This window comes from Lynx rufus, unplaced genomic scaffold (genome assembly GCF_022079265.1).
Source record: "Lynx rufus isolate CCGP_SWC_20201006 ecotype Redwood Valley unplaced genomic scaffold, mLynRuf1.p SCAF_5, whole genome shotgun sequence".
NCBI lineage: Eukaryota > Metazoa > Chordata > Mammalia > Carnivora > Felidae > Lynx > Lynx rufus.
The window spans coordinates 155,832,292-155,844,819 of NW_025814867.1; the positions used below are offsets into that span (position 1 = coordinate 155,832,292).

Sequence of the window (12,528 nt, forward strand, 5' to 3'; positions counted from 1 at the left end):
TCGGTCTTCCCTCCTGACGTCATAATTCAGCGAAGACGGTGGTAGTCACCACACCCAGCACAACGCGGCTTATTCCTGACACGACAACCACACGGCCCCGTGCTCCTACTGCGCGCCAGGCCCTGGGCCGGCGGACTCCCGCGCGTCGGCCTGTGCTCCCGACTAGTCTCCAGAGGGCTCCGGGCCGGGTCGTCCTCCCCATTTGATCGGTGAGGATCCCGAGGCACAGGGAGGGCACGTAAATTGTCCAGGGCCAGATGTGGGATCGCAGAGGTGTGGTGGGTCTCAGGGCCCCAGGGCAGGAGCTCCTTGCCTGGCTCCCGAGGTCAGGGGGTTCAGGGAAGTTGGCACCGTGTAGGTGATCCCTTAATGGAACTTGAAAAAGAGGTGATCAAGGGGAGGAGTGGATTGCGGCTCAGGCGATGATCTCAAGGTGCGTGAGGTTGAGCCCCGGGTCCAGCTTTGTGCTGACAGCACAGAGCCTGCTTGGAATCCTCTCCCTCTCTCTCTGCCCCTCCCCCACTCACAATGTCTCTCTCCAAATAAATAAGTAAACTTTAAAAGGAGAGAGAGAGTGGGGCGCCTGGGTGGCGCAGTCGGTTAAGCGTCCGACTTCAGCCAGGTCACGATCTCGCGGTCCGGGAGTTCGAGCCCCGCGTCGGGCTCTGGGCTGACGGCTCGGAGCCTGGAGCCTGTTTCCGATTCCGTGTCTCCCTCTCTCTCTGCCCCTCCCCCGTTCATGCTCTGTCTCTCTCTGTCCCAAAAAATAAAATAAAAACGTTAAAAAAAAAATTAAAAGGAGAGAGAGACAGAAAGAAAAGAAAAGAAAAGAAAAGAAAAGAAAAGAAAAGAAAAGAAAAGAAAATGCCTAGAACCCTACCCCCTGAACACACAAGCATTTCTTACTCCCTTTCCAAACCAGTTCAGCTCTGTGGCGGTTTTCGCAGAGCAACCCCGGTGTGCCACCTGTGCAGCCTGGGACGGTCCTGTCCCCGGCACGTGTCCAGCTTCAGCGTGTGGCTCGCGCCCCACGGACGGATGGTATGTGGGAACAAGAAGCCTGCGTGCAAACGCCTCTGCAGATCCTGCCGCGTCGCTGAAGGTTCCGTGCGTGACCTTTCCCTGGGTCTCCACACGCTCGTCATGATTTACCCTGTTGGATTCTCCCCTCGGCAAATGTGCCACAATTAGTTAGCCCGTGCCAATCTTTGGAAATGCAGGTCGTTTCTTTCTTTCTTCTTTTTTTAAAATTTTTTATTATAGATGGTACTTCCTTTCCAAGCTGAAAGGAAACCCAGAGTGCCCCCCAGAAGACCAAGAAGGGCCTTGATTCCTCACACACATAAGAGGCACATTATAAAGACACCATGAATAAAGCTGAGAGATAAGCCAGCAACTCGGAGGAAATATTTGTAAAATACACGATGGCCGATGAGCTGCTATCCTTTGCACACAAGGAGCCGGTTAAAAAAAATCCATAATAAGGGGCGCCTGGGTGGCTCAGTCTGACTTCGGCTCAGGTCATGATCTTGCAGTTCATGGGTTCGAGCCCCCCCACCGTCGGGCTCCGTGCTGACAGCTCGGAGCCTGGAGCCTGCTTCGGATTCTGTGCCTCCCTCTCTCTGCCCCTCCCCTGCTGGCGCTCTGTCTCTCTCTCTCTCAAAAATGAATAACGTTAAAAAGAATGTATTTTAATCAATAATAAAAAGATTTTTTTAATAAAACAAAGGGCAAAGCAAATGGATTTGCCACAGAAATACAAACGGCCCACAGTCCGGAGAGACGTCTCCCCTCGCTCGTAAGCACAGACATGCAAGTCGAAACAAGACGTCTCTTCCCTCTCCAGACTGGAAAACAAACAGGATTAAGTCGATCTTACTTTGCGGAGAGTGTGGCGACACGGCACCCCCGCTTTCTGACGGCGGGCACGTACGTCAGCCGCACCGTCACAGGCGGCAATTAAGCAAAATAAAAAATTGAGCTGTGCACACACTCCCACCCAGAAGTCTGACTTCCAAGAATGAGTCGCACAGAATAACAGCACAACTACCCAGGGATACGCAGCGGGTTGTTTTTGCACCACGGGCAACCACGATGTGCTGGGAAGATCTCCAGGCCCGTCCCGCGGGGAACCGGCGAACGAGGGGAGAGAAACGAACGTACGCGTGTCAGGGACCCGCGGGGGCGCGGGTTCGGAAGAGGGGACGTCCCCACCTCCGGATCCGGATGGGACTTTGCCTCTTCCACTGCACCGTTTGAAGCATTTACAACCGGTCGTAATTCTGTAATGACCAAAGCCATAAAAAGAAACAAGCTGATGTGGGTATAAATCAAACGCCAGGAACGCTGGCACCCGGATGGCTGCTGCCCGCACGTTTCTCCTCCCTTTGCCCCGGAGCTCGGGGCGGGCCGGTTCTCAAACTCTTGGCGCATCCTGCCCCACGGCTTTCCGCGAGGGTGAGAGCAGTTTGTGGGGTATTCGGTGCGTTACGTACGTGTGAGGCAGGCGGGTCCCTCCGAGGGGCTGGCGGTGCGGCTGTCAGAGGGTGACGCGCCTGATCTCTGGGCAGTTCATCCGTTTCCCTGCCCTACGGTGCTCCCAGAGTCCAGGGCGCTCCAATCCCCCTTCATGAGGCCGCTCGGTGACTGGCGTATGGGGGGCACTAATATACTCTGCTTGTTCAACGCGCTCATTCGGCGCCCCGCCCCCCCCATGGTTCGGAAAAAGAGTTGGCAGAGGAGGAGGTTGGATCCTTTTCAGGATGGTTATTACCAACACCAGGTAGACCCAAGAGAGAACAGGAAGGCGGTGTCCTCGGGGCACAGCAGCCCGCTGACCCATTTCCCCGCCCCGCCCCCCAGTCCCAGTCCAGGGGCCCCGCCAGGAGCCAGCGCTGGGCGCTGCTGGCCACAGGGGAAGACGCCGTGCCTGGCCCGGCCACTCCGGACACGCGTCTCCCTCTGCGGTTGGATGCATCCTCTAGACTTTTCCCGAGTGCCCGAACCCCCTTCCTCATCTCTGCATCCTTGCTGGAGACTGCCCACCCTGAAGGGACAGGGCAGACCCTCTCTCCTCCCCGTGTGGCTCCGTCTCCTCGAGCCGGAGATGAACAGCCGTGGGACCCGGGGCCCGGGGCCCGGCCCCTCCAGCCCCGGTCTCGGCTCAGCCCCTGTCATCTTCATTTTGGCCCTGATGCCTTACTCTGGCGTCTCCCTCGGCACAGTCCTTGTGGCAGATTAAAAGAGTAGGTTCCGCGCACAGGAACGGGCTTGAGTGTGTGGTACCAGAAGAAATGTGGTCGACGTGCGGGCCAGAGACGGAGCTGGACCCAGCCCTGGCTCTCAGACGCCGGGGGACTTTGCGCCTCTGGGGGCTCCTTCTCCTCCCCCTTCCCTGTGAGACTCGGGCAGGATCTGGCACTCGGACCTCCCAGACAACCAGAAGCTTCCTTCCCTGGGACTCCCCCTGGGACTATGCGAACGCAGCCGCCAAGTTCCTATAACGCTCTTGGGGCTCCTGCCCCCCGCCCCCAGCCCACCTGGCAGAGGCAGGCGGTTTCTTTCGTTTTTGTCTTGATTCTGGGAACTTACGTTGGCTGCATTCCTGGTGGCCAAGCCAGGGTCAGGAACACAGGTCAAGGACACCGGGGAGACGCTTGGGCTGATTTGGTGCACAGAGGGGAGAGCTGGCCCCTCCGAGCCTACCCCAGGGGCCGTCCAGGATGAAGGGGCGTGAATTTAGGCAGGAACACATTATATAAAAGGGAAGGAGAGCAAAAAGCAGAAATAATGTCAACCTAAGCAATGAGCAGAAAGGAAAGATCTGAGCAACCTCCCAAGTGGTTAAGGTTCCAGCCACTTCTCACGGCCCTGGTCCAACCACCAGTGTTCTTAGCAAACGCTACCGTAGGGGTGGGTTCTCGGCTCTCCCTGCCGCAGCCCTGCTGGCCAGCAGCGGGACGATCCTGTCCAAACACCAACACTCGAGTAGACCACATCCCGTGGGGCTGGCCAAGGAGAGTGCCACCGGGTCACTTGCGCGGTCCACATGGGGGCCTGCCGCCCCCTCGTCTCTGGGACCTCACTTCCCACTCCAGGCCCCCTCTGTCCACTCCCTCCCGCCCACCGGCCGCACTGGCGTGGAGGCTCTCCACACTTCGCTAGAAGGTTCTTTGCTCCTGGCTCCCCGACGCCTGTGTGCTGTCTACGTCAGCTCCCCACATGCCCCAGTTTGTATCTCCTTCCCCCGTGACGTCTCTCCTTCACACTCGTCATGACCCCACAGGCCACAGGTCACATTTGTCTGTCCCGTCTCGTCTGCGTCCCAGCGAAACGCCAGCTCCTCCAGGCCCAAGACCGTGTTTCTTCTCTCCTGACCGCCAGCTCCTAGAGACGCAGCGACGCACAGTGAGGACAGTGCTGGCTAGATCCGCCGGCCCGCTCGGGAATCAGGTGACGGCGGGTAATCCTCTTGGGCCCCCAACGGCTGCAGGCTCCCTGAACGAGAATGTGTGCGCAGGGCCGGTCCAGGAAACACTCAGGAGAGTGATTATTATTATTCTGAATCCAGACCCAGCCAGCCAGTGTGAGGACGCCCCCCCCACCCCGGGACGCCGGGAGCAGTCACAGAGCCCCACGCTCCGATCTGGGACCCAGAGCTCCGTGGAGAGCCGCACACGGCCTTTCCGGGGCGCCAGAGGGAGATGATTGGAGAGGGTCAGACCAGATGACTGTAAGACACAGGGAATAAACAAGCACCGGGCTAATGAGCCATCTGCTGGGTGGTGAGATTCCCACACCACACAGCGCACCAGCCCCACGGACCCATCGCTGGCTTAGCCCAAACAGCATCAGAACATTCGACAACAAAACTGAACCATGACAACAGTGCTTGCTCCAATTTTCTGGGGGCACGTGATCACAACTGTGAGTCAGGTGACCGACGACAGCCACCCAAACGAGGCCACCCCCGCACCAAAGTTCCCTTGCTGCCCTCTATCTCCCCCTAGTCACTTCTGAATCAAGTCTCGTGTGCCCAGGCTCTGACGTGGCCCCTTCGCTGGGCTGGAGGCCAGGGCAACGCTACGGGGACATGAAGCCACACGTGCCCGACTGTCCAAAGGCTGAGTGAGGAAGACCACTTCGCCTAAAGACGATGAGCCCCACCTTCCCCGGGGCTCCAGCCTGGCCAGTGCTCCGCGTGGCTGGGGTGGGGGGGCTCTGGAAAGCCTGGGCACCAGGTGAAAACCGGGTGGCCAGAGAAGGCAAAGGAGGTGACCGTTGGCAGTGGTCAGGCTGGCTCGGGCCGGCGTGGAGGGCGGGAGGAGCCTGTGTGCACCGGGCCCTCTCTCAAAAAGCAACACCCGGTTTTCACCAGCCCTCCCCCCATCGGGTTCCCACTGGGAGATCCCAGAGAACTGGGAGCCACAAAGGAGCCCCCACTGTGGTCTGCAGATCTCTCGCTGCCTGAAATCCCTTCTCTTTCCCTCCTGCCTTTCCCATACTCCCTGTAGCCACGAACCAGGTGTGGGGAGGGTGGGCAGAACAGCGCGGAAACCAGCACAGAGCCGGTGGCTGGGTAATCCTCACTCTGGCTCCAGTAAGGACAGAAATAAAATTGCCATTTCAGCTCTGGGTGCAGCTGGGAGAGGCTGTCAGTCCCGAGGATGTACGGAAAACTTAGGCGAGGGATGTGCATGAATGAGAAGCAACTTTTCTCATTTCCTCGTCAAATTAGGCGAGGATAGCAATCGCAGCAGGGGGAGGCTGAACCCAGGGGAGCTGCCCGATGTGAAACGGGGCCCGGGGTTGGCTAATGACTGCAGGTAGCCTGGGGGGGGGGGTGCCCCCAGACCCTGATGTGTCTGATTAGCCACCTGGGGCAAAGGAGTCACTATGGGCAACTGTCCGTGTGGGGAGGTGACCAGCCTGCAGCCAGAGGGGGTCGCTATGGGATTTTCTGGCCGGCGGAGGGGTGACCAGCCGGCAGCTAGAGGGGGTTACTGTGGGAATCTGGTCACATGGGGAGGTGACCAGCCTGCAGCCAGAGGGGTCACTCGCTATGGGCACCTGTCCAGAGGTCACTTGGAGGTAGGCTTCTCTCTTGGCCTGGTCCCCAAGGAGGCTGGAGTCAAGCGGAAGAAGAGGGGGTGTGCCCTAATGTGGGAAGGGAGGGAAGAGGGAGGAGGGAAGAGGTGGGAGGAGGAGGGAGGGAAGGGGAGGAATCGGGAGGGAGGGGGAGGTGGAGGAGGGAGAGAGGAGGTGGGAGGGAAACGGGGAAGGAGGAGGGGGCGGAGGGAGGAGGGGGGAGGCCGAGGCCGGAGGCGGAGCACGAGCCTAGACGCGCGCGCCAGAGGCGGCGGCAGAGCCCGCACCGGTGCGGCGCGGCGCTCTGGTTGGCTGGTCTCCTCCTCCCTCCCGCCGCCGCCCCCTCCTCCCTCCCACTCCCCGCCCTCCCCGCGGCGGCTGGCGTCGAGAAAGTACAGTAAAAAGTCCAAGTGCAGCCGCTCGGCGCACAAGATGGGGTCCGGCTCCTCCAGCTACCGGCCCAAGGCCATCTACTTGGACATCGATGGGCGCATTCAGAAGGTAGCCTCCTCCCCGCCCTTGCAGCCCCCGCTGGGTGCCCCCACCCCTGTGCTCCGTCCGCGCCCCCCACCCCCCTCCCCTCGTCAGCACCGTGGCCCTGCGATCCCGGGCAGTGGCCCCTCCCCGGGTGAAGGGCGACGCGCGGGGGAGGGGGGGGGGTCGCCGCGGCGTGTGGGGGACCGTCGTCTGTGCGTCCGCGCGCGCGTGGTGGGTCCGGGCTGCAGCCTCTGACAACTTGGGCTGGGGGACGGCGGGGCCCTGCGGAGCTGGCATCCCCACGCCTCGGGCCCCGTGGAAAGGGGACGACCCACGCGGGGGTATTTTTTCCGCCTCATGGGCAGAGCTTTCTCTGTAACAGATCTCATCCGGTTGAGTTTGCATGTTCAGAGGGCTGGTACGTTAAGCCTTTCATTTCGCTCGAAACGACCCCGAAGCAGACACCGCGGAGCCAATGGGCAGCGATGGGCAGCCCTGGGGGATGTGGTCCCCGCGCAGGGATGGTGACCGTGGCACTGAGGGTGACCGAGTATGCCGCCGCCCCCCCAACCCCCGGCCAGTAGCAGTGCCTCCTGCCCAGTGGGGAGCAGGTGCGGAGGGGGGATGGGGGTCTTAGAGAGAAGAGACCCTCGTACCTGCCCCCACTCCCTCCGTGTCCCCTCCCAGGCAGGCGGTCGCTCTGACCGCAAAGGGGGCTCCCTGAGGCTGCTCATCACCGCCCCCCCCCCAAAGCGACAGGCTCTGTGGTCCCTCTGCCCTTCTCTGGAGACATGAAGCCCTCCAGATGTCCAGTGACCCTAACCAACTTGAGTCTCATAGGAGAGGCTTCTGGGACAGACCCCCCCCCCTCTTTGTCCCGGGCCCCTCCCTTTCTAAACCCCTGGCCTGAGCCCAGAGAGTCCCGGACCCGTGCCTCTGATTGGCAGAGAGGGACAATAAGAAAGCTGGCTTTGGAGGGGGGATTTTCAGCTCTTCCTGAAGGCCCCGGGGGAGGGGGGGAAGCCACCGTGAGGCAATGACTCCCATTCTTCAGCTGCACGTTTCACGGAAGCCCCCGTAGCTGCCGTCTCTCCCCTTCTCTTCTCCAGGACCCCCCACCCCCACCCCTGCCAGGAAGCCAGGGGAGGGTGCCCCCGCCAGTCACGGAGTAGGCAGGGGGCAGGAGAGGGTCTCTCCGAGAGACCTGGAGTGCCTCTGCCAGCTTGCCAACAAGCCACCCTCACTGCCACTGTCCCCATGTCCGTCCCGGGGACGTGAGAACCCACCCTTCCCCCACCCCAGCCCGCCCTGGTCAAATCAGAGAGCAGGGAACAGGAAGCATCTGCAAGGGCAGGCTGGCAACCCTCTGGTTTCATGAGCGCTGGGCAGGTGGTCAGGACGGGCCTCCGGCCTCCCGACTTCAGGACTAGGCGTTTGCCGGACCGCTTTGGAGCCTCAACGGCCTCCTCAGAGGAGGAAACGGCCCCGCTTCAGGTGCACGCACACGCAGCCCCACACACGCACTTACACGCGTGCACGCGTGCTTCCACGCACAACGTGCGCACGAAACCATGCGTGCACACAGCACACACGTGCACAAACACAAACCCGCACACCCGCCTGCACACACACGAGCACACGCTCTCCCGCCCTGCCGGATGAGACTTCTCTGAGGCCGGCCCCCTCGATCTTTCGAAAGAGGTGAGATGAGACCCTGCCGCCGGGTCAGCACTGACAGCTTCTCCCCCAGAGCTTCCCAAAGGTCTCCCCGAGAAGCTGGATCGGAAGCGGGTGAAAGGCGGAAGGCGGGTGTCGGAGGGTGCGAGGGGAGGGCTGAGTCTGGGGGCTCCCGCCGGCGGTGCGGGCAGGCTGGCATGTAGGAGCGGACGCACCTGGGGTGGGGGCGACTTCCAGAAGGCAGCCCTTGAAGGCACACCCGCCCTCAGGAGCGGGAGGCCGCGGCCTCCGAGGGGCCCGATCTGCTGCCCCGGGGCGGCTCCACCCCTTCCCGTGGCTCTGAGCAAGTCCCCCCGCGGCGGAGCTGGCCTCCGCGTCCGAAAAGTGGGACGATCGCATCTGCTTTAGAGACTGGCCCGGGAAGCAGCAAGAGTGGGCGGCCGGAGCGCCTGGGGCTGCGGGACCCGGGTGGGCATCGGGCGCCCACCCCCGGCTCCGGCCACGAACGGCCTCTGGCCGCGGCGCGCAGGGGAGGGGAAGTGCGGGCAGGCGTCTGCAGCGCCTGCTACTGTTCCTCGACCTTGCTCGGAGCGCTCTGCCTTTGCCCTTGACGCTGTCGGAGGCTCGGCTGGACTTGCAGCCCTGGGCAGAGCCGCGCATTTGGGGTTTCCAGGCACGTGCCGGAAAATGACAATGGGCCACTCACCGCACGCCCAGCAGCACCGTGGGGACGTCAGACGTCTCTGCCGAGAGCGCTTCCAGCGGTGTTTTCTGTGGCTGCGCCCTCCTTCCTTAAGGTCACAGGCGCCCGGTTGATTCTGAAAGGTCCCCGCGTGCTGGCCGTGCTCTGTCTCCCTTTAACCCAGCAGAGCCCTCCTCCCCCACCGAAGGCCGTGGACACAGACCCCACGTTGCTTCCAAGGGGAAAGCGTGATGGGGGGACGGGGGAGGGGTTGAGGCGCGCGTCTTCTGGCGTGTGCGCTGCTTTGCCCCCCTGGTCACCAGTCCCGTGGCTCCGCCTTATTTCTGCCCTGTGCTCCGCGACTCACCCGGCTCTTGGTCACTGCACGCTCCCCCCAGAGAGGGCACAGATGCAGGGGAAGAACGCCCCCAGCAGTGACCCCCGCACATAGAACCGGGTCCAACAGAGCTTAGGGGGATCGTCCGGAGTTGTCCGAAGGGAGGCCGCCTTCCCCGTCCTGGGGCGATGAGGCTGGGGCGTCTCAGGTGCCCGGTGACACCATTGCAGCCATCGGATAGTTGGTTCAGTGCTTTTTGACATGAAGGCAACTCCAGACGCGCACGTCACATACAGTCCCCGGGGCATACAGTGTGACAACAGCAGTGGGAACTGGGGGGATCCTCGGACCGCCTTGGGGAATCGATCTTTCTCCTGCGAGCTTCCCTTCAGAGGCTGTGCACAGCGGGCTCGGAGGGCACAGGTGGCTTCTGCTTGGGGCCCGCCCCCCTCCTGCCCCCCCCCCCCAACACACACACAAAGGCAGCACACAGAGCCAGGCCGACCGCGGGCCACACTCTCAGAGCCTCACCCCTCCGTCCACATGGCCTGGGCGCGGTCCTTAACCTCTGCGCAAGGTGCGCGAACCGCCAGGGCTGCTTGACGTAGAATCAACGGGACAAGGCGAGTCACTTAGCCCGCTGTCCGGACGAGCTGTTGAACAGCTACCGTGTGCTGAGCGCTGGGTCCGGCGTGACCGTGACACCCACGATGCCATTCCCCCCGGTGATGGCCTCACAAATAGGCAACCACAGCTGCCGCAGGGCGCCCCGGGACAGACAGAAGGACACGGGGGCGGGGCAGGACGTGGGGGGCTTAATGAATACGTTCCCTTCCTTGGTTTAGACTGGCTGGGGTCGGGGGGCGTTTCGCAGACTGGGAAGCCTTAGGATGACCCGGATGGGGAGCCGCTGGTTGGCTAAGGGGACGGCCTCACTCACCTCCACACACCTGTCCCCATCACCTCTCCTCCCCTGCACCAGATGAAGCCGTCCCCTGCTCGTGTCGAAGGGGGAGCCGGGGTCCCCAATCCTGGATGGCTGGGAACCCCTGCTCCAGAGGACTCTTCTCTAGAAGCTAATGCTTCTTGTCTTCGCCCAGACGGTTGGCTTTTTTCTCTCCTCCGCGGCCCCCGGCCTCAGTACCTCTGCCTTCGCACTCACCTACCGCGCCCACGGAGAAAGGGTCCGCTCAGCTGGGATGTCCAGGGGATGGCAGGATGATACAGGTGGCGTTGGGGAGGTTGAGGGGCCCCTGCCTGGTGGCACGTCCAGGCATGGGTTTGATGACCTTACGGAGAAGACTGAGGCATTCATGTGACCCTTCAGCCTGGCCTTGGGCTTGGGCTGGTAAGAAGCCTCATGTGGACAAGAGTGGGCCTCCCGGCGCTCCCGAGGATAGAAGGGGCCACCTCTGCTGGTGCATCGCCCTGGGCTGGTGGCTCCCTCAGGGACAGTCCCCTGCCGATGGCACCCTGCCCGGCCCACCCTCAGCCCCCACTCCGAGCCATGGCATTCTTGTCCCAGCCTCACCGCAGCTGGGACCCCAGCCTCGCTCTGAACCTGGAGCCCAGGTCCCCAGAAGCAAACGGCCGCTTGACTTGGTGAAGCTGTGTCTACTCTAAAACGAGGGAACAAATGAGAAAACCCGAAAGTGGAGAGCGGTGTTGGAAAGTTGTTCTAGTATCTGTGAAAGACTGCTGGGTTCACCGATTGCGGTCGCCCCACCCGCTGACTGCAGTCCCTCCGCCCCAGTGCACCCGGCTGTCCTCCCTTCTCACCAGGAGCCGTGGTCCCCGGAGCCTGGGCCTGCAGTGCCTGGGTCCCGTTGAGTCCCTGCGGTCTCCTCTGCGGCCAGGCCTCCAACAGCCCTGCCTGCCGTCCCTCTCCCCGCCGCCTGCCTCCCTGTGCCCGCCACCCGCCCTGCTCCAGCCCTGCACCTTCCAAGGGACTCCAGGCTCCTCTGCCTTCCTTTCTTGCCTTGGGCACAAACAGCTATTACACTTCTTTAGGGCAACCCCACCTTCTCTTTTGCGAAACGTGGAGCTGCCCCTGCCCCCCCCCCGCATGTGGTCAGCACAGCCAGGCCCGGAGACCCCCTTTGGGGTATCTCCCCCCTTCCTGGAAAATATGTCTGTCTTGCCACCTGGCAGAGCCTGGTGAAATTGTCCTTTGGAATCTGAGATGCGTGCACCTGCCCTGCCCACGTGCAGAGCCGACGACGGAGGGGCCTCCGCTCCGTTTGCGCAGGACCGCGTCCACTGGCCGTGCGGACCCGTCGCGAGTTCTCGGGGCCTGGGCGCCGCTGTCACCCCTGCACGACCGCCAGGTGACGGCGACTCCCCGTGGCCATCCTCGAGCGCAGTCTGCTTGTCTTCCTTTAAGTGTTTGTAACTTACGATATTTAAGTGGATACTTGAAATGGTAACGTAAGCTAATCGCCAAGTTCGGAGACGCCCAGGTTCGGAGAGGGTCTCCAGCTGGAGATGGTCCGGTAGTGATGGGGGAGGAGGCGTTTTGCCTCCAGCTCTGTCCCCCTGGGCTTGCGATGACCCCTCTGTCTCCAGCTGGGTGGGAGCTGGGAGGGGGGATGTAACAAGAACGGGGGTGTCCGGTCTCTTACTGGACAAGTAGATCGACCAGACACCTCTCGGAGAGGAGGCCTGTCCAATCCTGTCTAGCCCGAGGGCACCGACGAGTCAGGGAACCACTGGTCTCCCTCCCCCTTCCCATTCGCCATGGCCCGAAGGCCTCTTAAACAGAAAGACGCGGAGATCTCTCAGACGGCCTGCAGCTCACCCTGTCTTGGAGGGGTGACCGCACAGAGTGGCGAGGACCACGGGCCCCGCAGACCCGGCTCTGTGGCTTGACCGCCAGGAAGCCCGAGGGAAGTCGCCTTCTCCTTGGTACAGTGGGCACGGCAGAGGCGCCCCCATGGGGTGACCGCGGATGGCACCAAGTGACAGGCAGAGTGCCCAGGGCGGAGCCGGCCCCGCAGGGAGGCTCACGTCCTGTCCTGATAGCAGCCCCCGGCCCGGCACCCCCCCCCCCCGCCACCCCCTGCCCCTCCCTCTCCCCTGGGAGACCGAGGCAGGAGCCGAAACAGCACTCTTGTCACTTGTCCGCATCTCTGTGAGGCCACCGCGAGCCCGAACTCAGCCCCCAGGACCCCAGGTGCCTGCTGGAGACACGACCCCTGGAGCCCCGAGCGGCCTGGGCCAGCGGCCTCCCCGGGGCCACCGTGGCCTCAAACACGTGCGGAGCACAGCT

At 62.4% G+C, this 12,528-nt stretch overlaps 1 protein-coding gene across 1 annotated transcript in view; it reads left to right on the forward strand.

Annotated features, from left to right (window-relative positions):
• The first annotated feature begins 6,346 nt into the window (after window positions 1-6,346).
• PDE9A (phosphodiesterase 9A) overlaps window positions 6,347-12,528 on the forward strand; it is a 90,837-nt gene continuing 84,655 nt past the window's right edge. Inside the window, exon 1 of the mRNA XM_047099463.1 lies at window positions 6,347-6,588. Within this exon, the coding sequence (XP_046955419.1) occupies window positions 6,520-6,588 (69 nt within the window). The 5' untranslated portion in view covers window positions 6,347-6,519. The remainder of the gene's footprint in view (window positions 6,589-12,528) is intronic.